Raw genomic sequence first — 27,382 nt, 5'->3', positions numbered from 1 at the left:
TTTTCTTCCTAGATGTATTTAGAGGGGAATGCTGCCGCACCGCAAAATAATGCTACTGCCTTCAAGTACTTTTCCATGGCAGCCAGTAAGGTATGTCCTTAATGCGCTGCTGTAAACACAATACACACAAATTGCTTTTATTACATGCAGACTGGTGCCAAAGAATGGACTTCAAAGTCCCAAGCCCAGATAATGGGCCAGTAAGGAGTTTTGTGTCCTGGAGAAGTAAAATATTGGTGATGAGAGTATGCAATGACAGTAAGGGAAGCTACGACTTGTCTTCTTGGAAAATGAAAAATGGCAGTGGCTTGTGCTGCCCTAGCAGAGGCCAGGAGGAAGCCAGACAGAAGTTCAGCTTTCCCCTCTCCCTTATGCAATAGATGAGGCCATCTAGCTTAGGAACAGGAAACAAAAGAGATGAGGACAGAGGAAGGGAAAATCCCTCTGTCGGCCAGAGCTCCCTCTGGCCGAGGTGGGAGCTTATCACGGAGGAGGCCAGGGCAAGGAGACTGAGAATAGGGATCTGGAGACAGAATCCTTGGCTTGAATGCCAGCCTTGAAACTGACTAGCTGTGTGAACATGAGCAAGTTACTTAACCTCTCTGTGCCTCAATTTCCCCATCTGTAAAATGGGAATTCAAGAATATTTGCCTACCAGGCACAGTGGCTCGCGCTTGTAATCCCAACACTTTGGGAGGCTGAAACAGGCAGATTGCTTGAGCTCAGGAGTTTGAGACCAGCCTGGGCAACATGGTGAAAACCCATCTCTACAAAAAGTACAAAAATTAGCCCGGCGTGCTGGCACACACCTGTAGTCCCAGCTGCTCAAGAGGCTGTGCCTTATATCGTGAAGTACTTAAAGCAGTGCCTGACAGATAGTAAGCACGCTATTATCTTTTGCAGTGTGAGGCCAGTAAGGTAGAGTGAACTTTGGAGCACATTCCAGACAGAATGAATTAGCTGTATGAGGGACGAGAGAAATGGTATAATATGCCTCCTGCATTGAAGTCTCTGCCTTTGTTCCTGGGCTCCGTGAGGCTGGTATCTGTCAGATAAGACCTAGTAGACTCCTCTGAATCCCTTTCATGCATAAAAGATGGCCTCATCCCAACACCCATCGGCCTGCTCTTGGCGAATGGCCTTGGTAAACTTTCTATCCCTGCACAGTAGGAAGCATTTTGTTGTCTTACAGTTGCATACTGGAACACTGGCAGTAAAGATGTGCTCAAATCAGGAATCATTTCAACCGTTCCCAGTTTTTAAAAACCCACACACTGCTCTAGGAGCCTATTTATAAGTGACTAGCACCTCGGAGCTGCTGCTATTGTGGTGTAAATTACTGAGAAGGCTAGTACTCGGCTTCTCTCCCTTGTAATTTATATGAAATTGTTGCTCAGCAAGGCAGTTATCTGAAGTACCATTAGATTAGGATGACAAGGAAAAGCAGACTGAAAAGGAGTAACAACAAAAATCTCTTATAATCTGGCAAATAACACTGATTTGTCAGCCCACAAGAATAATGCCAGGGAGATGGGAGTGTAAATTAACTCAGCTTCCAAGCTATTCAGGGTTGTGGAACCAACCAGCAGTGATCTGGGTCTCTGGTGCGCTGAACCCGAGCTGCTTTCCTTTACAAAGGAAATCTGAACTTACAATTAAGGTAATTATTCTAAATGGCATTGGGTAGAGATGGCCACATACTTCTTGATCAGTGCCTGGACAATTTATGAGATTTCTCACTCTTACTACTTTTTTAAAAACTGCTTTGTAAATTTGTTTTTAAATGATATCAATACCATGACACAGAGCTACAGATTTTACAACTTCTTTTGTCTTATTTACTTAGAAACAAGCACAGTGACTGAATGTGACATTGTGCCCATGTTGGACCACATTCCTCCAGTTCTCTCTTGCGCCCCTGAACGTCAGGCCCGTCCCCATCTCCATACTTTTGTCATCTGCCTCCCCTTCCCAGAGTCTCTTATTCTAAGTCCTACTTATCCCTCAGAGCACAGCCCAGTCCTCCCTCCATCCACAGAGCTGCCCCTGCCCTTACTGGCTCACATGATCTCTTTCCTCTTCTGAACTTACCCTGCATTCACTCCTGCTGCTGGGATTTAACTGGTTTCTACCTGTTGCTTCTCCCCTCCTGTCCAAAAGCCATGTGCCCTCAACTAGAGGAGGGCAAAGATCCTGCCAAGGGGTTATTAAATAAAGGGGTCTAGAGCAGGGGTTTATTAAATATTTGCCAAAGAAAGGCCTATTTGCTCCCTGACTTCATGTCAGTTAACCTAAGCAACAGCATTACACCCTCAAACAGCAGGTGTATACTGGAGGGGTTGGCTATACATATGGTTTTTCTGGGCCAGGAAGTGTTTTAAAAATCAGTAAACTGGCCGGGCATGGTGGCTCACACCTGTAATCCCAACACTTTGGGAGGCCGAGGTGGGCGGATCACCAGATCAAGAGATTGAGACCATCCTGGCCAACGTGGTGAAACCCTGTCTCTACTAAAAATACAAAAATTAGCTGGGTGTGGTGGCATGTGCCTGTAGTCCCAGCTACTCAGGAGGCTGAGGCGGGAGAATCACTGAAACCTGGGAGGCAGTGGTTGCAGTGAGCTGAGATCCTGTCACTGCATTCCAGCCTGGCAACAGAGCAAGACTCTGTCTCAAAAAATAAATAAATAAGATAAATAAATCAGTAAACTTGACATCCAAATCTAAACATCCAGCTTTTCTTGAAAATGGCAAAAGCTAGCCAGGCATGGTGGCTGACACCTCTAAATCCCAGCACTTTGGAAGGCTGAGGCTGGTGGATCACTTGAGGTCAGGAGTTCGAGACCAGCCTGGTCAACATGGTGAAACCCTATGTCTACAGAAAGTACAGAATTAGCCGGGCATGGGGGCGAATGCCTGTAATTCCAGCTACTTGGGAGGCTGAGGCATGAAACTCACTTAAACCCAGGAGGCAAAGGTTGCAGTGAGTTGAGATCATTCCACAGCACTCCAGCATGGGTGATAGAGCAAGAGTCTGTCTTTAAAAAAAAAAAAAAAGAAAAGAAAAGAAAATGACAAACGCTAATGAAACAGGACTGCCATTTTCAGCTGGAGCAGAGGAGCTGAGAGCTGCTGCTGCCTTCACGCGGGGCAGGGACTCTATGTGTCTCCATCTGCACCACTGTCTCCACCACCCGGCATATTTTATTTCTTATATCAACGGCATGGTTCCTGCAGGTATCTGCACTGGCCACTCCTCACCTGACAAGTTCTAAATAGGTACGCTGGGCCTTAAACAGTGATGGGTAATTCACTGAGCCCCTGGGGTCCCAGGGACTCCCTTAGAGGAGAAAGTAATTTGTCCCTGCTATTTTAACCTTTCTCCTTTCTCTCTCCCTTATTCCTTCCCTCCTTTCATTTCTGTTTCCTTCCCTTCTGTATTAGTCCGTTCTCACATTGCTAATAAAGACATACCTGAGACTGGGTAATTTATAAAGGAAAGAGGTTTAATTGGCTTACATTTCAGCATTGCTGGGGAGGCCTCAGAAAACATACAATCATGGCAGAAGGGAAAGCAATTACGTACTTCTTCACATGGCAGCAGCAAGGAGAAGTGCTAAGCAAAAGAGGGAAAAGCCCCTTATAAAGCCATCAGATCGCATGAGAACTCACTCACTATCACAAGAACAGCAGCACGGGGGTAACCGCCCCCAGGATTCAATTACCTCCCACCAGTTCTCTCCCATGATGCATGGGGATTATAGGAACTACAATTCAAGATGACATCTAAACGAGGCTAATTAGAAGAAGACAGACTCACTAGACTTTGCCACATTCATCACACTGAGCCGTACTACTTCCAGAGCAGAGCAACCCGAGACTCCCAGAACCACAAGAGATGTGACCAGGAGAGAAGAGGGAAGAAGAGAGCAGAATTATACCATCTGTTTTAAATACGGATGTACTGTCCTTAAGAACTCTTACAATAGCAGATCCTCTCATACGATAGGCTCAAAATTTGGAGTCTTGAAACCGTTTTTGAAATATGCCTTCTCTATTTACGTGCTATTCCTGTGTTACTGAGGGTTACTCCGGCTGCATCTACAATAACTAAATATAGGTGGTAAGAAGAAATTTGGAGAGCTTTCTATTAGAACACAAGTTCCTGCAGAAATACTAGAAACCTGTAAAACATACCTACAGATCTGCTGAATGAAAATCAGTTGGTCGGCAGGGCGCGGTGGCTCACACCTGTAATCCCAACACTTTGGGAGGCCAAGATGGGTAGATCATTTGAGGCTAAGAGTTTGAGACCCACCTGGCCAACATGATGAAACCCCGTCTCTATTAAAAATATTAAAAATTAGCTGGGTGTGATGGCGCGCACCTGTAATCCCAGTTACTCAGGAGGCTGAGGCAGGAGAATAGTTTGAACCTGCGAGGCACAGGTTGCAGTGAGCCGAGATCACCTCACTGCACTCCAGCCTGGGCAACAGAGTGAGACTCTGTCTCAAAAAAAAAAAAAAAAGAAAGTAAGTCAGGTGGTCAATCATGGTTTCTTACTGTAGTCACTAGAGGGTGAAATGCATGATAGGAGATGGAAAGAGTTTTCCCCTTGAGAAAGTCACTTTCAAAGTTCACTCTTCATCCAAAATTGATATGCTAAATATCTATATATCTGAACATGTGCCGAATACTAAATGTGCGAAACACTCCCTTCCTTATTCAGAATATTAATCGGAAAATAAATGGTAATTAATTTAGCATCAAGTGGAAAAGGAAACATCAGGGATGTTATAAGCAATAAATTTGAATAAAGAAATATACCAACAATTCTTTACTATCTGTAGTGGCTGGACTGAAATCCACAGAGTCTCTAAAATGTGATTTGGCCATTTATGTCAACCTCCTTAGACCTGAGTAGGTAACAAGTGTCTGGATAGACTTATCCCTTCTGGAAAACTCCTACACATCCTTTAAGACCTAGCTCAAATGTCACCACCCCCACTCCTGACAATTCGATCTTCTTCAGTTCCTAGTCTCAATCAGGCACTAGAGTGTCCCTCTTCTAGGTGTCTGCAACACTCTCAATCTACTTCTTTTTTTCTTTCTTTTTTTTTTTTTTTTTTTTTTTCCAGGCAGAGTTTTGCACTTTCGCCCAGGCTGGAGTGAAGTGGCGCAATCTCGGCTCACTGCAACCTCCGCCCCATAGGTTCAAGCGATTCTCCTGCCTCAGCTTCCCGAGTAGCTGGGATTACAGGCGTCTGCCACCACAACCGGCTAATTTTTACATTTTTAGTGGAAACGGGATTTCGCCATGTTGGCCAGGCTGGTCTCAAACTCCTGACTTCAGGTGGTCCCCTCACCTCAGCCTCCGAAAGTGCTGGGATTACAGGTGTGAGCCACCACACCCGGCCTCAATCTATTTCAACTTTAGGACTTACCACATTTGACAGAACTCTTAAGAGGTCTGACCTGCCCCTCCCCTTTGATATGGCTCAGAGCCCACTAGTGTGTGAATTCTCCAAGGCAGGGATTATAGCTTCTTCATCTTTTACCTTTCACCTCCTACCTCTGCCTAGTGCCTACTATGGAATCATACACAAAGCAAGTCCTAAATAAGTGTTGAATACAAGAATGGAGGAGAGATTTGACTTTTGTTTCCCTCTTCCCTTTTCTAGCCAGAAGGGTTTATGAAAGTATAAAAGGAGAAACTAGAGTGGGTCAGAATAACCGGTCAACTGCCTTGATTAATCTCTTACTGGGTGCATGTCAAATATTTTGAATAATTTTGCAGTAATTTTCTTTATCATGAATTCTTCTGGGACTTTACTTGCCTTTTTAAAACTCTTCTAGGGCAATGCAATTGGCCTTCATGGGCTTGGTCTTCTTTACTTTTATGGAAAAGGAGTTCCCGTGGTAAGTTGAATTATTTTATTATCTTTTCATTTGTAGCAATTTATAGGGTAAAATTCATGGTCATTCATTAGTTTAAAGGAACTCATCTCTATTATCTGGTTTGCCAAACTTTTATATCAGATAATAGAGAATAAAATAATCCAGTGAAATATCTGCCAAAGAGACACTGAAGAACAAGCTTGTGACAAGAATAGTAATTCTAATTATATCTTAGAATCATAGATTCTAAGTAACCTTAGAAATCATCTCTCCTCTAAGGACTTTATTGATGGAGAAATTTATCTTCTTAGTCTTTTAAGTGACCTTCCCCCAATATCTAACAAAATGTACTGTCAAGGTAGAAAAAGACATAATTATGATGAAAATGAGACATTAGTTCCTAATAGAGTCTAATATAATAATGAAATAAAATATATAATGTTTCTGATACTATTTTAATTAGCCTAAATCACATAGGGCACTGTCTATAGTCTTTTTAAAAAGTGGAAGGCAATTGTTTCCATGGAGTTTTACTTGTGCCTTTGAGTAATAGAGTGTAATTATCTGCAGAATTATGCCGAAGCACTTAAATACTTTCAGAAAGCTGCGGAGAAAGGGTGGCCCGATGCACAGTTCCAGTTAGGCTTCATGTACTACTGTAAGTGCCATAAATACGGCTGCTTTATTTAGAATGACATATGCACTATTAAGTCTGCTCTTTTTATAACAAACATCAAACGGTTGGTGTGAGTGGTTTAGACAGAACATTTAGGCAACAAATTAAATAAGAATTTGAAAAAGACTAAAGAAAAGTATACCAGTTGGGAGAGGGGACAAGGAGGTGCAGAGTCAGGAAGCTCACCTTTGACAAGGTTAAGTTGGAGGTGCTAGCGATATCCCATGCACATCCCCAGAAGCAAGTATGAAACTCTCAAGAAAGGTCAAACTTACAGAGAAGTTTCGAGAGGCATCAGCACACAGCTGTTAGTTAACAGTAGCTGAGGCTGCAAAAGGAAAGGAGCAAGAGGGTGAGAGGAAAGAGCAGTGGACCATGGTAGATAACTAGTGATCCTCCATTCTGTATTGAAGGGTAGGCAGGGGAAGTACATCACTGAGAAGAATGGAAAGGCAAGTTCAGTGGAATAGGGAAAGAAAAAAAAAAATATATATATATATATATATCTCGGAATAGGGGGAAAAAGTATATATATATATCTCTATCTTAATGGAGCCAAGGGAAGACCTTCAAGGAAGAGTAAATGAATGAGCTCCCCTGTGAAACGCAGTGAAAAACCTGGTTTAAAAAACAAGAGGCCAGGCATGGTGGCTCATGCCTGTAATCCTAGCACTTTGGGAGGCCGAGGCGGGCGGATCACGAGGTCAGGAGTTCGAGACCAGCCTGGCCAATATGGTGAAACCCCGTCTCTACTAAAAATACAAAAATTAGCCTGGTGTGGTGAGGGGCGCCTGTAGTCCCAGCTACTCGGGAGGCTGAGGCAGAAGAATCGCTTGAACCCAAGAGGTGGAGGTTGCAGTGAGCCAAGATCATACCACTACACTCCAATATGGGCAACAGAGCAAGACTCCATCTCAAAAAAAGAGAGGAAAAAAAAAAAAAAACAAGTAAGAAAGAATGAGATATCTATAAGACTTGGCAATACAGAGAATGTGGGTGAGGTCATTGGACTGCTTGGGGTGGAAGCCGGATGACAATGGCATGATTTGAGATCAGGAAGTTGAGAAATAAAAGTATTCTTACAAGCAGCATGCCCTTAAAGGGAAAGAGAGAGAAGGAACTCAGCATCAGGGGGACTAAGGACCCAGAGGGTGTTACTTTTAAGATGGCAAGAGACCTGAGCATAATTGTAACTGATGGAAAGAGACTCTGAAAAACGTTGGTGGTATTAGCACCTGATTGGGTGCAGAGCAGTGGAAGCCTCTTTAACCTTGATAGATAGGCAGGATTGCTCAGCCTCAAAGACTGGAGGGAGGGTGGAAAGGATGATGCGAATCTAAGTATGGGGGAATGGGATAGGGAGAGAGGCGAGTGAGGAAAGATGATGTGAAGTTTTCTTCAATGATCTCGTAGGTACAAAGTTGACTTCTGTGAGCCAAAGTAGCGTGGTTGGCTAGGAGGTCTCAGAAAGCCATGAAAGTTTGTAATAATCTCTGTGGGGAGTGAGAGAGGAAGTGGCCAAGATAAACAGCAGGACATCTGAACACACCTGAGTATCCCCACCAAGTCCTTCATGTCAGAGGCAGAGCCAGGGCAGCAGCAGACCGCATCATCAAGGAGGTCACATCCAGTCAAGGGGTCACTGGCATTTTCCACAGTGGCCCAGCAGGAGCACCTGTTTTGTACTATCTTGGGGGGCTGAGGTTGCCTAAGATGGCCTTGTTGTTTTAGTTCATTCCAAGTTCTTGGCTCGGGATCTACCAGATTTCCCAAGTTTCTAGAATAAGAAAAATAGTCATGGCTAATGTATATTAAGTCTTTGTATGTTTTAACTCATTTGACCCTCTCAACACGTCTACGGGGTATCCCACAGTGGACAGATGAGCAAACTAAGCCAATGTTGTGGTTGGACATCTTGCCCAGGATCACACAGTTGTGGAGCTGGAATTCAAACTCAAGCTATTTGCCTCCAGAGCTTTTGCTCTTAATTGCTACATGGCACTGCTTCTAAAGGCTCCAGTGTTAGAGCTGGAAGATAACTTAAAGACCATCTAAGGAAGGCCTTCACCTTTGCAAGTAAAGTGCCCAACTCACAAAAGAACTAATGAGAGAGCCAGGACAAGAATTTTGGCTGCTGGGAGTCTGCTGGTTCTCTGATCTAGCTTCAAATGCCTATTCCTGCTGTAAGCAGGAGTTTGGTGACAGTTTGGCTTCTTGGAGCTAGGATTTACCTGCTGCATACGCCACAGTTGTGGCTGGGAGAAGCTATATGGGTGCCCTGATAAGGAAGGATGACAAAGATGGCGAGATGCATCATGGTGGGGCTTCGGGTCCTCAGAGACCATCACTTGGTTTGCTTTGCATTAACTTTAGTTATGCCATAGTGGGAAGATACTTTCACAAGACTAAGTAGTCCTTCTTTCTCGATTATTTTTTCAGAATGGCTCAAGAATATAAATTTCCATATTCTTACTTAGAACCAAACTCAGTGTTCACCCCCAACTTCACAAATAGTGGATTTAGAGTAGCTTGACTTTTGGTTGGTTTTTCCCATTGTATTTAAATAGCAGGCATCACAATGACTATTATATCCAGTGATTATAATATAAAAAATAAAGTCAATAAGGGATGGCTTAAAACAATTTTAATTTTCAGCTGGCTCTGGAATATGGAAGGATTATAAACTTGCCTTCAAATATTTTTACTTGGCATCTCAGAGTGGGCAGCCCCTCGCCATTTATTATCTGGCCGAGATGTATGCAACAGGAACAGGAGTAGTAAGATCATGCAGAACTGCTGTGGAGGTAAATGCAATATGAGGCTGTTTTTAAAGCACTTGTCATATATGACACAGAGGAGGTGATACTGTTCTTAAATTGTTGGTGTCTTTGATTTTATAAATATTACCTCTTTTCTTCCAGTTGACAATGTGAATACTGACATTTGTCAGAGGGGAAAAGCAGTGATGTAACTCGGGGTGGGGGAGACAGAGAAAAGATCTCTCCTCTCTCTGACATTTGGCTTTTCATCAAGTTCAGAGCTCACCTCAATATGCAGTTAAGGAGCTCTGTTTCAGCATTCAATCAAATCACCAGGGCAATTTGGCACTTCTAGTGGGATAGGGAGTTGCTACTTGGGAAACGAAAGGCTAGATTTAGCCTAGAAAATGTAGCCCACTTCTTCCCAGAAAGCAGCATCCTTTGGTTTTTGATGATTTGGATGACAATTGAGAAAGTGAATTCTCTCAGTCTGAGCCAATGACGCGCTTTCCAAAAGAATGCTTTTAGGACCTTAATGTCCTTCATTGATTTATTAAACACGTCTGCTGCACCAGCATAAATACTCTATGTTGCAATCTGGCCCCTCTGAAGCTCATTTCAAAAGCTGCCAGCTAATGATCTATCTTTAGATTTGCTCCTTTGCCAACTTCCTAATGAATTATGTATGGCTAACCTCTTTTGGTTACATAAGGGCTATTCAGCTAAGTTGACATTTGTCCCCCTAGGGCTCTGCACACCTTCCTCACAGTTATGTCACCTACACCCTCCGGCACTGTCTTCCCTTCATTCTCTCCTTTTCACATCAGCTGTGGCCTTATAACTTGCCCTTGCAGAGCCGCAGTGCTCAGAAAGTCCCTTTAAAACACACACACACACACACACACACACACACACACACACACACACACACTAGCGATACATTCTTATTATTCCACATAGCCTCCAAGTCAGGGAAGTTTATTATACAAATTTAAAATAAGGCTGAGGAAGTTTCCCTCAAGACAAAAACAAAACAAACAAACCCAAACACTTCTGATCTTTGTGCCTATAAAAGGTATTAACTCTTTACCCTAAATAATTTGCAAAATATAGACCTAAAATCCTTCCCTGACCAGCCCATAGGAGCTGAAGACTGATTTCATTTCTTATTTGCCTGGGGTGAAGCATACTAGCTAACTAGTCTCCTTGATTTCTCTTCCCATATACAGCTTTATAAAGGTGTCTGTGAACTAGGCCACTGGGCTGAGAAATTCCTGACAGCTTACTTTGCCTATAAGGATGGTGATATAGATTCTTCTCTTGTTCAGTATGCACTGCTTGCAGAAATGGGATATGAAGTGGCTCAAAGCAATTCAGCATTCATTTTGGAATCTAGTAAGATAAGTTAAAATTCTCTGCAATCCCCCAATCATACATATGCATATATGACTTTACTACAGAGGCATTTTAAGCCTTCCTAACGGAATGTCTCCTTTTTTTAGAAAAGGCTAACATTCTTGAAAAAGAGAAGATGTATCCAATGGCGCTTCTACTATGGAATCGAGCTGCCATTCAAGGTATAGAACCCAAATAAAAATAAGCACATACCCGGTCCCTGTCCTCTGTTATTCATCAGGTTTGCTTTAGCTGCGTGTTTGTGCGCATAGGCAGCAAGGAGCAGAATATCAAGTAGGTGACATTTCAAGCTATACGGATGTTAGGGTCAGTCTTTGGTTAGAGATCATTTCCAGGAATTTATTTTCCTCATTATTATCAAGGTCCCTGGTTCAGCAAACCATAGGAATTTTTCTACAGCTCTGTCTCCATGGCACCAGAACAGTTCTTTGAAATATACAATTTTACTCAAGAAACCAGTTTCTTGGTCTGGCTTCATTCATTCATTGCTGAGATCTTGACTGAACTAATCAGAGATGTGACCCATGTCTCAATGAGTTTACAAGCAAAATTAGTTATGTATGTATCTAAGGCTCATGTGATTTCTCTATTAAAATATCACATTGATGACTACCATAAACTTCAGATCTTTACTACAATCATTAGCACATAAGAATGAAAAACCAAACCAAAACAAAACAGATACATGGCAGGATCCTCTCCCTTTTCCTCGAGTTTCCATGTCTCGCTTGCTGGCATCACATTAATAAGGAATATAAGATACCAGTGGTGGGAAAAGCAATGGCAAGTGGTATTTGCATTGCATTGCAATGTCTCTTACTATTTTTCCTCTAAAATTATATTATTAAAAGCAGAGAAATACTGCAAAGCTGTCACCATTGGCATTTGGATATGTGAAAACCCTCTTGCAATAAGAGAGCAATTTTGCTTCCAATTAGGTTTCTTAAAATTGTCTTATGCTAAGGCCAAATCATCCCTTTTCACAGGAAGTGAATAGGATAAAAAATTATTCTCAGCTGACACTAATATGAAGCAGAAGAAAAAGTCACAGTGGTGCTTTCTCACATCCAGCTGAGCCGGTAGCACAGCAACAAGCCATCAATGCAATTTTAGTGAGACATTCCCCTTAAAAAGTCTATGTTTTATAAAATGCAGTGAAGGCCTTATTTAGAGTGGGGAAACAATACCCGCAACCTCTCAGCCATGGCCAATCAGCTCAATTACAACAAATACAGGTTTATTCCAAGCCAGGAAATAGTGTGGAAATTGCAGCAAGGAAAAGAGACATTAAAAACAAGGGTACATTGATACATACATATTTTTTTCTTTTGAGACGGAGTCTTGCTCTGTCTCCAGGCTGGGGTGCAGTGGCGCGATCTCGACTCACTGCACCCTGTGCCTCCCGGGTTCAAGCGATTCTCCTGCCTTGGCCTCCCAAGCAGCTGGGACTACAGGCATGCGCCACCATGCCCAGCTAATTTTTGTATTTTTAGTAGAGACGGGGTTTCGCCATGTTGACCAGGATGGTATTGATCTCTTGACCTCGTGATCCGCCTGCCTCGGCCTCCCAAAGTGCTTGGATTACCGGCGTTAGCCTGTACTGGCACCCAGCTGGTACACTGATATTAAACTGAATTTCTCAATATAAGAAAGTCAGACTGCTAAAAATAATCATGTGTCCTAAGAGAGGTCAGGCATAAGTGTCCCTGAAGATATGGTTACTGAGTGGCTCACTTGGGGTTAGGAAATCTAATAACGAAATTTTCCAATTAGTCACTGGCCATACTCCTTTTAGCAGTTACTCATGTGAAGAGGGTGCTGAACCATCAGGACTCAGTCACTGCCCTGTGACTATGAAATCAAAGTGGAAATCCCTCCACTGTCAGTTGATCCCCACGGGAGCCTGTCCAGATCACCACATGCTGCCAGTCAGCCCCCTCATTAGGGTGGAGCTGAATTCCCCCAAGAACCAGCTTGTTCACTGCCTTCCATTATTAGAGACTTCAGGGATGCTGCTTACTGCCCACACAACTTGAAAATGCACAGAATTGTCCTATATCTTTGTGGTTATAGCCCAGGAGAAATCTTAGGGTCAAAGGAGGGCAGCTTTGGGCAAAATTAGAGATGGACTAGGTTTCTCTTTAGGGCTCCATGGACCTCCTGCTTCTCCAGACTCCCTCAGGCCTCTTTTCTGGGCATCATTCTTATAAGTTCTTGCTCCCAGTTACTGACCTGTACATTTGGAAGCATCTGGAAAGCAAGCCCAGATAACTAATGTCTTTGTCAGCTAAGAATTTTATAGACCAGGTGCAGTGGTTCACACCTGTAATCCCAGCACTTTGGGAGACCAAATTGGGAGAATTGTTTGAGGCCAATAGTTCAAGAACAGGCTGGGCAACATAGTGAGACATCATCTCTACAAAAAAATAAAAGATAAAAAAAAAATTAGTTGGGGGTGGTGGTGTGTACCTGTAGTTCCAGCTACTCAAGGGGCTGAGGCAGGAGGATCTCTTGAGCCCTGGAGATTGAGGCTGCGTGAGCCGTGATCACATCACTGCACTCAAGCCTGGGCAACAGAGTGAGATTATGTCTCGATGATAATAATAATAAAATAAATAAAAAAGAATTTTACAATGTTAGCTGTATTCAGAGAGACTTAAAGATGGTTCACAGTATTACATCTTTTTGAAGTGTCTACATTTTAACAGAAGATTCTACAAGATTAGAATTTCAGTACCTAAAGGAATAAATTCCAAAGGATGTTAGGCACTACATTAGGCCAAATGAGAAAATTTTGGAAGGAGTCCTATATCACTTAATGCTAGACCTGAGCCCATACAGGGCACTTCCTCTTCTTCTGAGTAAGCCAAGACCATGCCAGAAGGGCTGGCCATAGCTGAGATGGCCGTCCTAGATGAGTGTTCCCTCATCTTTCCAATCAACACTCTCCTAGTGGATGGGAACATAGACCCCAAGGGGACCCTGAGGGGTCATCCCTAAGTGGACTTCAAAAGACTGATAGATCTTAAAAAGTCACATGACTTTTTTCGACTTGACATATTCATGTTTTTTGGAAAGTAATATTCTAAAGTACTTAATATCTGGGGAAAGTATTATCTAAAAAGTTTCCTTGCATGTCCATCCATTCATTCCATATGTATTTATCAAGTACCATTCCAGGTTCTGCGACTGTATCAGTGAGTAAGAGTTCAAGGTGCTTGTCCTCATGAAGCGCCTGCCCTCATGCGGAAGAGAGAAAATAAACTAGCAAGCAAATCAGATAGCAGTGACATGCTGTGAAGGAAATAAAACATGGAGTTGACGTAGATAACTTCTGGGGTTGGGGCTGAGGGGAACTTTAGACAAGGTAATTGGAGACGGCCTGTAGGAGAGAAGTGGCATTGGCGCTTCTGAGAATGAAGAGAAGCCAGCCACAGGAAGAGTCAGAGAATTCCGAACCTGCCAGGTAGAGGGCCTTGAGGAATCAAATGCAGGGATCTTGTGCAGAGGGCAGGTGAGGCATGACTTGTAGGTCGTAAGGAGTCTGATTATTATTCCAAGGGCAAAGTGAAGTCACTGGAAGATTTTACACAAGCAAATAACATAACTTGATTTTACATTTTAAAAAGATCATCCTCTAGCTAAACAGTATGAGGTTTCTCTTCAGAGTGATTGAACTATTCTAAAATTGTGGTAATGCTTGCACATCTCTGAATATATGAAAAACCATTTCGTTGTACCCTTTAAATGGGTAAATTGGATGGTATGTGAATTGTATCTCAATAAAACTGTTACATATATACTATATATAGCATATACATGTATTTTACATATATATATATCATGCTGGCTGGGTGTGGTGGCTCACGCCTGCAATCCCAGCACTTTGGGAGGCTGAGTTGGGAGGATTGCTTGAGCCCAGGAGTTTGAGACAAGCCAGAGCAATATGGTGAATATGGGTATGGTGGTGCATGCCTGTAGTCCTAGTTACTTGGGAGGCTGGGATAGGAGGATCGCTTGAACTTGGGAGGCTGAGATTGCAGTAAGCTGAGATCATGCCATTGCACTACAGCCTATGCGACAAAGCCAGGCCTTGTCTCAAAAATAAATAAATAAAAATTTAAAAAAATAAAAAGATCACCCTGGCTGTTGTGTGAAGAACGGGTTGGAAAGTGAAGATAAAAGAAGAATTTGAAGCCTATTGTAGTATTGTAGGCTGGAATAGGCAGTGGAGGAGATGTCAAGAGTTGAGCATGTTTCAGAGGCACAACCTATAGGACTTGATGAATTGGCTGATGGAAGCAAGGGAAAAAGAACTAGGAATAATTCCCCTAGACTTATGGCCTGAACAATGGGGGCACTGTACTGAGACAGGGAAGAAACTATTTCGTTTGGAGGAAGGTGTGTAGGGTGCTAGGAAATCTCTATTGGGCATTTTAAGTTTGAAATCCAAGTGCAGACATCAAGAAGGCAATCATAAGAACCTGGGCCTCGGGGAGAGAAAGATGGTAGACATAAATTTAGAAATAGTTAATAAAGACAGTCAATGGAATGAAAACGAGGTCACCCAGAGAAAGAGTTGAGATGAAGCAGAATGTTGGAGAGAGGCGGGGAGGAGAGGCGAGAGAAGAGAAAAGAGGGGAAAGAAGAAAGAGAAAAAAAAAAAAGGAGTTAGGGGCAAGCCCTTGACATTCCACATTTAGGAACTGGGCAGAGGAGGAGTCAGGCAAGAGTTTGAAATAAAGAGCCCATGAGGTAGAAGGGAAACCAAGAGAAGGCAGTGCCATCAATGCTCCGACAGGACAGTGCTTGGGCAGATGGGGCCCATCACGCCAGTGCTGCTTGGACATCGGGTAAGATGAGGACAGAGATGTGGCGATGGATTTGGCTGTATGAAGGCCATCTACCACCTTCAAAATAGCAGCTTCACGGGCAACGGGGCAGAAGCCAGGTTGGAGTGGGTTGAAGAGTCCGTGGGAGGTGAAGCTTTGGAGACAGCGAGCACAGAACACACTTTTGAAAAGGTTCAGTGTAAAGGGAAACAGAGAAATGGGGCATGAGCTAGAAGGAGACACCACAGGATAAAGAGAGGGTTTATTTTTGTTCATAGAAGATGCTAGAGCGTGTTTGAATGGCGGATGGGATTGATCTGGGAAAGAAGGTGACAGTGCTGACGCAGGAGAGTAGAGCTTCAGGAGTGACATCTGAGAATGGGAGGGATGGGGTCCAGCTTCCCAAGAGTTAACCTACTTAAAAAAATTAAAAGATAAAATTGGTAATTTCTTGTTCTTTAAGAACGTTTGGCCAGGTGCGGTGGCTCATGCCTGTAATCCCCGCACTTTGGGAGGCCAAGGCGGGTGGATCACCTGAGGTCAGAAGTTCAAGACCAGCCTGGCCAACATGGTGAAACCCCGTCTCTACTGAAAATACAAAAAAATTAGCTGGGTGTGGTGGTGGGGGCCTGTAATCCCAACTACTTGGGAGGCTGAGGCAGGTGAATCGCTTGAACCTGAGAGGCAGAAGTTGCAGAATGTGCCATTGCACTCCAGCCTGCCAGCCTGGGCGACAAGGATGAAACTATCTCAAAAAATAAAATAAAATAAAATTGTACTATACCATGGATGTTACACTATAATGAAGACAGTTAGCATTGAGTGTTATATTTGTATTGCATAAAGTATATCTAATTCCAGTTCTGGGGTTCTGAGTGTTTTTGGTTCTTTTTTATACTTGGTTATACATACATATATATTTTAAAGGACTGAAACAAGATTATTAGGTTGAATTCCTGAGAACTATACATAAATCATTTGAGTTATGATTCTTCTTTTTCTAATATTTCTATCAGGCAATGCATTTGCTAGAGTAAAAATTGGAGATTACCATTACTATGGCTATGGGACTAAGAAAGACTATCAAACAGCAGCCACACACTACAGCATTGCAGCTGACAAATACCACAACGCACAAGCCATGTTCAATCTGGCTTATATGTATGAACATGGCTTAGGCATCGCAAAGGTAATTGTGTTGGTAATAATTCAAACCTAGTAATGACATCTGTGTGGGAAGAGAAAATGTGTAAATGTTTTGAATTTCATTGATGTCCTCAATGTGGAGGAAGGAAAGAAAGGACTTAACATCTGCCAAATCCCTCTCATGTGCCAATACATATTACTTACTCCAATATGAACCCTATGAGATAGAAGTTATTTTCTCCATTTATGCCAAAGACATAACTAGTGAGTAGAAGAGATCTAGTCTAGGCCAATTCAATTAATAAGTTCCTGCTTTTTCCAGCACATGCTTTTTCCAGTAGGCCCTGTCTCCATTTCCCTTCACCTCTGGGCCTTCTTTTCCATTAAAATTTCCACTGGTTCTCAAGCTCTCAGGAACAAGGAGAAAGCGAAAAGAGACCACAGCTGGATACCAAGGTGATATTAATCCAGAAAAGTCTTATGAAGCACCTACTGTGTACATGACCTAGTGCTGGATACTCTAGAAAGGCCCAAGAGAGTGAATCTCCAGTCCCCCAAGACTATACTTGACTTGAGGCAATGAGTCATATTCATTTAGAAAAAGAGCCAGCACTACAAGGTGGTATTGATAAATCTCTTCGACAGTGAGTGTAATTAAGGCAGAAGATGACATGAGGGTCTCACAGAGTGAGAAAGGTGTATTCAGTACCAATAATGATAGCAATAGCCAGGCATTGGGTTATGTGGGCTATGTGTTTCTGTCATTTACATCACACAACCACTCAATGAGATAAGCCCTAGAACTATCCACAGTGTACGCATCAGGAAGCCACAGTGCAGAGAGGTTATGTCATTTGACCAAGCAGCTTGCGGAGGTCATCAATGGTGGAGCCAGAATTTGAACCCGGCCCTGCCTGACCCTGTTTTTTGGTGAAAGAGTGGGCCTTGCAGTGAGTCATTCTTGGTGCTCAAGCATGTGTTTCTTTTCGGTGTTTATATTCCTGGCTCCATTTCTAGAGCCAAATAACGTGGGAATTGCTGGCTTTCCTATGCTCTCTTCTTTCTTCCAGTTGTGCTAGTAATTGAGAATTATTGGTAGGGAATTTCCTATTGCTAATGGTGCACAGTGAAGGGCTTCTTATTCAGAGGTATGGATCCCTGCCGTCCTGTCCTCCCCTGCAGCCTGCCTTTTGGTTGATCATTTTTCATTAGCCCTGGCACCCTAAGCAGTGGAATGTCAAATCCAAATCCAGTCTGTTTCCCCCATTTCTAGCAGGTGTAAGCTTCCTATGTTTGTAAAATGTGGGTAAGAATGGGACAGGATGGGCTAGCTAAATTGGATGATTCTTAGGATTTTATTTAGCCATCCCTGGGTCCCTCACCCATTATCCACCTCAGTAAAACAGATACCTGCCCTACCCCAGGCTTTTTTTTTTTTTTTTTTTTGAGATGGAGTCTCGCTCTGTCGCCCAGGCTGGAGTGCAGTGGCCGGATCTTGGCTCACTGCAAGCTCCGCCTCCTGGGTTCACGCCATTCTCCTGCCTCAGCCTCCCGAGTAGCTGGGACTACAGGCGCCCGCCACCTCGCCCGGCTAGTTTTTTTGTATTGTTTTTAGTAGAGACGGGGTTTCACCGTGTTAGCCAGGATGGTCTCGATCTCCTGACCTCGTGATCCGCCCGTCTCGGCCTCCCAAAGTGCTGGGATTACAGGCTTGAGCCACCGTGCCCGGCCTACCCCAGGCTTTAAGGATAAAATGAATAAGCTTTTGTGAAAGGGCTTTGTAGTCAAACAGTGTGTAGAATGACTGTTATTTAGATCAAAAGGGAATTAGAGCAACTGCTAAGTAAGGCTTCAATAAGATTAAAGCCTTTCTTTACTCATCATTCCTAGTGCAAAATATAATATGGGAGAAGCACTGTCTATAGAAGGGATGAAGTGACCCCACTCCATGTGTCAAATCCATGTTAGCTTTCCTATCCCTGGCACCACCATGTTATTCAAAAAGGACTTGGTCGCCCTGACAGCTGTATTCGCGCCTAAGCGAGGCCATTTTGCCTGAGTCCCTGGGGACAGGCAGGGTGTCCTCTCAGGACACAGAGCCAGCAATGCTGGGGAGAGCACACTGCAAGCCAGTGCCTGGCTGGCGGACCATCAGAGGGTTTGGTTTTTCTCTTTGGAGTCACCACTGATCTCTTTCCTAAGCACTTCCTTCGCAATGTCAAATAGTAGTTGTTAAGACATATGTTTCATACATTCAGGAAAACACTTTGAAGTTTCTCTCTGGCCAGTTTTCTGTTCTTTTCTGCCAGGGTTCTTGTTAAATCATGGATAGTTCATTTTGTTCAGTCTCTTTCAGTCAGAAGTCTATTTTATTTTCCTACAGAAAGTCTCTACATTAAAAACAACAACAAAAAAGCAGAGACTACTAGTAACCTCCCACCGGGATATGAGAATTTTAGGCTGAGCTAACGAGGGACCATTGCCCTTTGTTTTTATTTGGTTTCTTTTGTTTAGCAATTAGGAAAACAATAACTGAGTATCCAAAGGTATCTTGCCATCTCAGAGTCAAATTAACAAGGCGCTATCACCTTCTCTAATTCTTAAAATGAATATCCTGGTAATTAAAAGCCCAAAGCTTGTTCAAATGAAAGAAAAGAGAGTAGGAGAATACGCCTTCCCAGCAGTTAAGTCATCAAGTAATTAAGCATTTCTTCAGTGAGGCACTTCGCAATCCTCTTTATTAGTTAATCCTCATGCAAACCAGTGAGAAAGATGAGTATAATACCACTACTACAGTATCTTCGAGAATCAAAGAAGGTGATACAGAGTATTGCTTTATAAACACGCAGACATTTAAGACCTCTGGGGAAGAAAGTTAGATATAAATCATCTCTTGGTAAATCAATATTAAAATATGGGTCATTGTTGTTATCATCCATCTTTCAGAAAGGAAGTTGGGGCTAGGATGATGCAGGTGAGTTATCCTAGTAGCTTCACTGAGAAGCATCTCAGCCAGTGAGCTCATTGTCTTAAACTGGGCCAGGACTGACTGCATCATTGTTCTGGGAACACTGAATAATGCCTGGTGAGGAATTGGGAGAGGACCTGAAGTAGTTTAGAAACACAAGCATTCACACACACGTTGTTATGAAATTGCTTCTCAGGGTCTAGGCGTGGTGGCTCACACCTGTAATCCCAGCACATTCTGAGGCTGAGGTGGGCAGATCACTTGAGGTCAGGAGTTTGAGACCAGCCAGGCTAACATGGCGAAACCTTGTCTCTACTAAAAACACAAAAATTAGCTGGGCAAGGTAGCATGCGCCTATAATCCCAGCTACTTGGGAGGCTGAGGCACGAGAATAGCTTTAACCCCGAAGGCAGAGGGTGCAGTGAGCTAAGATCCAGCCTGGGTGACAGAGCGAGACTCCCTCTCAAAAAAATACTCAAAAAACAAACAGTTTTTCTATTGATACTTGATTTGTAAGTACTTTGGAAATTGCACCATGAACAAGGCCTGTTGCCCATCCCCTCCCGGCCATCCCTTCTGTCTGTACCTTGCCTCTGACCTTCTGCTCACCTCAGCTCGTAGCAACGACTACTCAGGGGTCTTCCATTCTAGTGTTCTCCCTTTAAATCTGTGACCGAGATGACTCTATTCACCAAAGATTTGCAATCCCCCATCCATAGTGAGGACTTGTAGCTGGGGTTCACCCGCCTAGTCAAAGACTATGTTCTCCAGCCTCCTTTGGATCCGCGTGCCAGCTCTCGCGAGGGCTCCTTTGGATCTGCGTGCCAGCTCTCGCTAGGGCTCCAGCCTCCTTTGGATCCGCGTGCCAGCTCTCGCGAGGGCTCCTTTGGATCCGCGTGCCAGCTCTCGCTAGGGCTCCAGCCTCCTTTGGATCCACGTGCTAGCTCTCGTGAGGGCTCCTTTGGATCCGCGTGCTAGCTCTCCCGAGGGCATGGAAGTGAAAGTGAAGAGTGTCATTCCTGGGCTAAGGCAGCCAAGAAGTAGATGGGGCTGCCCCCAGTCGCTTTCCCATCCATCGGCTGAAGGCACCAGGAGATACAAAGGCTTTAGGGGACCCCAAAACCAGGTGATGGAAGGAGCTTGGGCCCCACAATTACCACATGAAGAAAATTCACTACCAACCAGCAATATACATTTTGGAATGCTGAATGGGGGAGAAATAAACTTCTATTGTGTTAAGCCATTAAAATTTGGGGATTTGTTACAGATAGCATTATCTTAATAAATAATTCATCTAACAAAGCACTGCCAGGTCATTCTTGATAAAGTATAACTCTGATATTGTAACCTCCTTCATCCTACCCACCCCTCTATCCTACCCTCTCCCCCAAATAAAACCGCCAAAAAATACAAACAAGCAAACACACAAATAAAAATAATCTTATTTACTTTTTATTGCTAAATGAAGTCCAGACTTCTATTCCACATTCAAAGCCCCCAGTGACCTAGCCTACCTTGATAATAACGGTGTGATACAGCACTTTGCCCTATCTAGATTCTAGGCTACTTATTCCTTCCCCTCAAAGACCTTGGCCTGAGCCCTCCTGAGATACCATCCTTTTGCTGGAATGATCTTAACCCATATTTATGCCCATTGAAAACCAGTCCATTTTTCAAAGAACAGCCCCAATGTCATCTCCTTTAGGAATCCTTCAAGGAACCCCAGATTTTTTTTTTTTTTTTTTTTTTTTTTTTTTTTTTTTTTTTGGACAGGGAGTCTCGTTCTGTCACCAGGCTGGAGTGCAGTGGTGCAATCTTGGGTCACTGCAACCTCTGCCTCCCGGGTTCAAGTGATTCTCCTACTGCAGCCTCCCCAGTAGCTGGGACTACAGGCGCACACCACTATGCCCAGCTAATTTTTTTTTTTTTTTTGAGATGGAGTGTCGCTCTGTGATCCAGGCTGGAGTGCAGTGGCACGATCCCGGCTCACTGCAAACTCCGGCTCCCGTATTCATGCCATTCTCCTGCCTCAGCCTCCCGAGTAGCTGGGACTACAGGCGCCCACCACCACGCCCGAGTAATTTTTTTGTATTTTTTTTTTAGTAGAGACGGGGTTTCACCATGTTAGGATGGTCTCGATCTCCTGACCTCGTGATCCGCCCGCGTCAACCTCCCAAAGTGCTGGGATTACAGGCGTGAGCCACCACGCCCGGCCAGAACCCCCAGATTTAAAAGGTATCTACTTCTAAACCACCACGGTATCGCACTCTGCTTTTCATTCATTCATTTATTCACTCGAATATTTATCAAGGACTATTTCCTATATCAGTAAGCCCTGTGCTTGGTTCTGGGGATACAATAAGAACAAGACAACCTTCAAAGGGCTCACGGTCCACTACAGAAGAGACTTGTCCATAGCTACTGTTAAGCCTAAAATGGCGGTCACATATAGGCACACACACACACTTGAAAAGAATTAAAAATAAAGTACCACAGTATGTTAAAGAGGTAACAGCTAACTCAGATAGGGGAATCAGGACTGCCAGGTCCTGTTCAAAAGTATGTTTGTACCATGGAGTACGAGAAACACATGACAAGCTTTTTAAATGGAAGAAAGCAGGTCTGTTTAAAGACAATGGATAGGAAAGCTGTCCTAAGGTAAGACAGAAAGGCGGGGGAAATTATCCTTTGGGGAAGAGTTTCAAATACATATATGTAGACCTACTAGATAACATGTATTTTTGGATTCTGCAGAGAAAACAAAATCACATCTACCAAATAAATTATAAATAGACCTGTCAAAAACAAAAGTGATTATGGCACAATGCATTTTTATTTCTCATTTGTCTGGTCTGACCACCCATGGAGTGTTACAGCTGAAGCTTTAAACACCAGAATTATTTTCTGGAAAGGATAAGTTAAAATTAGATACTTAAAATGGCCCTCTCAGAAATATGGCAGGACAGAAAACACACTTCTTAGAAATGATCATAACTTTTCATGAAATAAACATTTATCACCTAGGGAAATAACCAGAAATATACAAAAACAGTATTTTCTGTGTGTATAGCTCCATTAGTTACAGAACAAATTTCTACAAGTAACGAGAATGCTTCAAAATAGAAGCCATGTTATATATGATGCCCAGGCTAGACGGGCATCATGGTGAAACATGGTCTGTACAAAAAAAAAAAATACAAAAATCAGCCGGGCATGGTGGCATACACCTGTAGTCCCTGTAATTCCAGCTACTCGGGAAGCCGAGGTGCGAGGATTGCTCAAGCCCCGGAGGCGGAGGCAGCAGTAAGCCAAGAGTCTGCTACCATACTCCAGACTGGGTGACATGGCGAGACCCTGTTTCAAAAAAAAAAATTATAGACTAGCGGAATATATTAGGACACAGCATATTATTTGAAATATATTCTTAGGTTAAGAAAGCAGAAGATGAAATATTATGCTGAGTAAAAAATTTCTAAATTAAAAAGTATGTATATATGAATATACATGAAATGCTAGAAGAATGTGTATAAAATATTACCAGTAGTTATCTCTGTGCAGTGAGATTGTGGGTGGCTTTTTTTCTTATTTGTTCAGTTCTATATTTCCAAATTCCCTCTAATTAACATATGGTATATTTATAAAAAGAAAATAAGAATAAATTATTCAAAAACGACCTTCCCATTCACATGCTCTGTCCCAGTATAAGAAATATTTTTTTGACATCCAAAGATTTGGGGCTGGAAACTCCTGCATCGGGCAATTGTAAAATTTTCATAAACCAGCTACTTTACTGCAGGAGAATTCTGTATCTTTGAATTAAAAGAAGCTATTTTAAACATCTAGATATTGAGCAGTATCCACATATCATTTTAGTTAGAAACATGTTCTTTAACAAGAGTCTGCAGCTCGGTTTACATAATCTCTTTAATCACTGAATTTAAAGCAAAATAAATTCAAATGTACCACAGAAAAGTTAAATCTAAGTGGACTGGGTATGTAGTGGACTTCTCATTTAATGAACTGTGGTCATCATCAAAACACCATCAGGAGGAGATTTTTTTGTTTGCATGACTTAGATTTTTTTACTAAATAGGGTCAAAGAATGAGGAGTCTTTTCTAGTCTAGTACTAAAATTTATTTTATATGAGTTGCCGTAGTTAGCTGGAAGCATTCAGGAATTTCCTTCTCTGGGAATTTTAAAGAAAGGCTTTCACATTCACCCCCCAGCCCCACACACACTGCAAATTGTGAGGTCTCCTGGACAAGGAGTGAGTTCATCCCACTTTAATGGTACTTCTCACTATTTTTTACTATAAAATACTAAGCGACTGGATTGTAATGCTTTTACCACAAGAAATAAATGAATAACTCTCGACTGCCTCAAACAAGAAATAAGTATGAATGCCTGAGATATTGACAAAGGCCGCTTTTCCCCAAACGTCCCGTTCAAGTCAATATGTCTTTCACATGTGCGGCCGACCCAGCTGTTATCATCTGCAGGGTGCTTTCAAATGAACACTGAATTTGTTGGAATCAGAGACACCAATTAGAGTTTTTACAACATCTATTTTATGTTTCCAGGAAGATTTGTTCCAATCTCCTGAACTGCATTTCAAGCAAGAACATTCCTCTTTCTTCAACAAATCAATTTTCCAGACCATAAAGCTTTGGAAAATATTTAAGCTATAATAAGCAGAACACAGCTAAGAGAAGACATCAACCCCCCACCAAAACAAAACAAAACAAAACAAAACAAAACAAAACAAAACAAAAACAGTTTTAGCAGAGGCTTCAATGATTCACAAGTATCGAAGCCTAGGTAATGAAGCAAGAAAGACAGACATTAGGATGACCACAGTTTGTGAAAAATTCCTCTTCTTCTTCCCTTCCTTTTGAAAATAGCCCATGGGCACCCAAGCAAAATCTAATTCTGGGACTGCCCAGGGCACTTTTTACCTTTAAAAGCAACTCCACCTTGCCTATGGTCACTCTGTTTGGGCAAACCAAAAACAAAGCAAACACATAAAACAAGGCATGAGTGGATGAAAAAGAAAGCCATGGCATAATTCATGAAAAAAAAAAAAAAGCTCCTGAAAATATAGTACTATGCCATTTGAGGACTCTGTCTTCAACATGAGAGCCAAAAATAGTTTCTTCATCATCCTATAAGTATTATCAAAGACCTACTGCGTACTAGGCCCTTCATTAAGGACTGGGAATTCGGGGATGAACAGAGTCCAAGTCCTTGTTTTTGAGGACCTGGAGACAAACAAATGAATAAATAAATTCTAAAACTTTAGGTATGGTAAGTACTATGAAGACAATGAGAATTTTAGATGATGATCACTAACTACCTGTATTCTGACTTACTTTAGAGAACTGTACAATTTTTTTTTCTTTTGAGACAGAGTATCACTCTGTCGTCCAGGCTAGAGTTCAGTGGCACGATCTTGGCTCACTGCAACCTCTGCCTCCTGGATTCAAGCGATTCTCGTGCCTCAGCCTCCCAAGTAACGGGATTATAGGCAAGCACTACCACACCTGACTACTTTTTGCATTTTTAGTAGGGACAGGATTTTACTATATTGGCCAGGCTGGTCTCGAACTCCTGGCCTCAAGTGATCCACCTGCCTTGGCCTCCCAAAGTGCTGGGACTATAGGCATGAACCCCTGTGCCTGGCCCTATTCTCCACCCTATTTGTTGGAATCACAATTAGGAGCTGTTACAGGGGTATCCAAGAAAGCTTTCTGGAGACTGTGTTAATTTTCTATGCTTGCTGTAACAAATCACTACAAATTTGGGGACTTAAAATAACACCAGCTTATTATCTCATGGTTTCTGTAGGCCAAAAGCCCAGGTGATTTGACTGGGTCTTCAGTTTGGGGTTTCACGAGGCTAAAATCAAGAATGTTCTTTATTGGGGGCTCTGGGGAAGAATCCACTGCAGGGCTCATTCCAGTTGTTTGGTGGAATTCAGTTAATTGAGGTTGTAGGACCAAGGTTCTTGTTTCCTTATTGACTGTCCAAATTCCTTCTCATTCCATGTGGCCCCTTCCAACAATGGCAAGTTGAGTCCCTCATGCTGAGGATCTCTCTGAAGTCGCCCTCCACCACATCTGTCTTGCTTCCACCCCCAGCCCAGAGATAACTCTGTTTAAATGTTCACTTGATTATCTGAGGTCCACCTGGATAATCCATGATAATCTCCCTATCTTAAGTCCTGTACCCTTAATTACATTTGATATTTTGAACAGTGGTGTCTGTTTACTTACTCCTAGAGAATCTGACGGGTATGGGCTATTCTTCTCCTTCTAGGACATTCACTTGGCCAGAAGATTATACGACATGGCTGCTCAAACGAGTCCAGATGCCTACATACCTGTGTTCTTTGCCCTCATGAAACTGGAAACTATGCATTTGCTCCGGGATATTCTGTTTTTTAATGTAAGTTTGTCTTGAACAAGTCCTGAATTTCTGAAAGTCTCCAATGCTCTGAAAGTCTCCAATGAGCAACTCCTAGGGATAACGTGACAAGGCCCATCGGGGAGCTTCTTGTGGACTGGCTTTCCTTTGAGAAGTCAAATCCAAAGTCTTACACTTGCCATGCAGAGTAATTTTATGTGTTCTACTGAGTATGTGTTGACACTTCACAGTATAAGCAATTAATTCATTCAGCAGATGTTCTTTTCCAGCACACATTACATTCAAAGCCTTAAGCACAGTGGCATGTGCTATATATACTTCTTCAAAACAGTTCTTACCATCAATAGCCGAGACTGGTAGGCAGATGGCAGGTGGCAAGGGGTACCACAAAGAGCTACCGTTTGAAAAAACGTAAAGTGTCTAAATCTTTGGGGTTATTCTAAAGGTGCTATTTACACCCCTTGTGGAAGTTGTAAGCAAGCAAAGATTGTGTTTTCCAAGACTGAAGGAAGCAAAGGGAATGGGTGGGAGGAGGGTTGGTGGCAGTGGGTTTGGGAAGAGTAGGTGGCTCTGAGTGGAGGTGGGAAGCTTGGATTGTTTTTGACAGAATGTCTCTTGCCAGCAGTTCACAATGAGATGGAACTGGCTGAAACCGGACAACACCGTTGGACCACACTGGGACTTATTTGTGATTGGCCTCATTGTTGCTGGGCTGATTTTGTTGCTTAGAAATCACCGTGGGTAGGATGAGGATCATGGGAAAACCTGCTAACGGGAACCAGTTCACTCCAAGGTATCCCCGCTAAATAAAGTTTCCCATCCAAATCAAGAGTCCGCTACAGTTTTCCGTTCAGGGCTGTGATGGAAAATGGACAAGACTTGGGGACTATCCTGGAGAAACAACTTCAGACTTCCTGCTTAGTTGAGAAAACCCTTTGGGGGATGCTGGGAACTGGTCACCTAAGATGTTGTTACCAATCTGTCATCTTGGTGACCTGGTCCTACGTTACAAATAAAGACCACCCCTTTTCATGTTGTTAGAACAACCTCTTCTCTGTCAAGAGGACACATTGGGTTTCCTGACTCCTACGGACAAACTAAGGTGAAGAGAAGGCGGAGTTTGGGGAAGGCAGAAATCCAGATCCCTCAGAATATGATAAAGATACAAACGTACAAATAGACCTTGTACAATTTTGAGGCACAGTTTCCCTCTGTCCCCCAGGTTGGAGTGCAGTGGCAAGATCTCAGCTCACTGGAACCTCTG

General features: G+C 42.8%; 1 protein-coding gene across 8 annotated transcripts in view; it reads left to right on the top strand.

The window, feature by feature from the left end:
- LOC105481639 (SEL1L2 adaptor subunit of SYVN1 ubiquitin ligase) overlaps positions 1 to 26,947 on the top strand; it is a 137,690-nt gene extending 110,743 nt beyond the window's left edge. For 6 of the 8 annotated variants that reach the window (XM_071079691.1, XM_071079693.1, XM_071079689.1 and 3 more), the window contains 9 exons: positions 13 to 90; positions 5,856 to 5,918; positions 6,468 to 6,555; positions 9,229 to 9,377; positions 10,562 to 10,727; positions 10,835 to 10,909; positions 16,597 to 16,769; positions 26,011 to 26,139; positions 26,741 to 26,947. In XM_071079691.1, the coding sequence (XP_070935792.1) occupies positions 13 to 90; positions 5,856 to 5,918; positions 6,468 to 6,555; positions 9,229 to 9,377; positions 10,562 to 10,727; positions 10,835 to 10,909; positions 16,597 to 16,769; positions 26,011 to 26,139; positions 26,741 to 26,863 (1,044 nt within the window). In that variant the 3' untranslated portion in view covers positions 26,864 to 26,947. Of the gene's footprint in view, positions 1 to 12; positions 91 to 5,855; positions 5,919 to 6,467; positions 6,556 to 9,228; positions 9,378 to 10,561; positions 10,728 to 10,834; positions 10,910 to 16,596; positions 16,770 to 21,797; positions 21,930 to 26,010; positions 26,140 to 26,740 lie in introns of those variants that run through there. The other 2 variants (XR_011613536.1, XM_071079690.1) reach the window with 2 other exon arrangements.
- The last annotated feature ends 435 nt before the right edge of the window (positions 26,948 to 27,382 follow it).

Source organism: Macaca nemestrina, chromosome 15, assembly GCF_043159975.1.
Source record: "Macaca nemestrina isolate mMacNem1 chromosome 15, mMacNem.hap1, whole genome shotgun sequence".
In the NCBI taxonomy this organism is placed as follows: Eukaryota; Metazoa; Chordata; class Mammalia; order Primates; family Cercopithecidae; genus Macaca; species Macaca nemestrina.
This window is presented reverse-complemented; position numbering and strand designations above follow the sequence as displayed.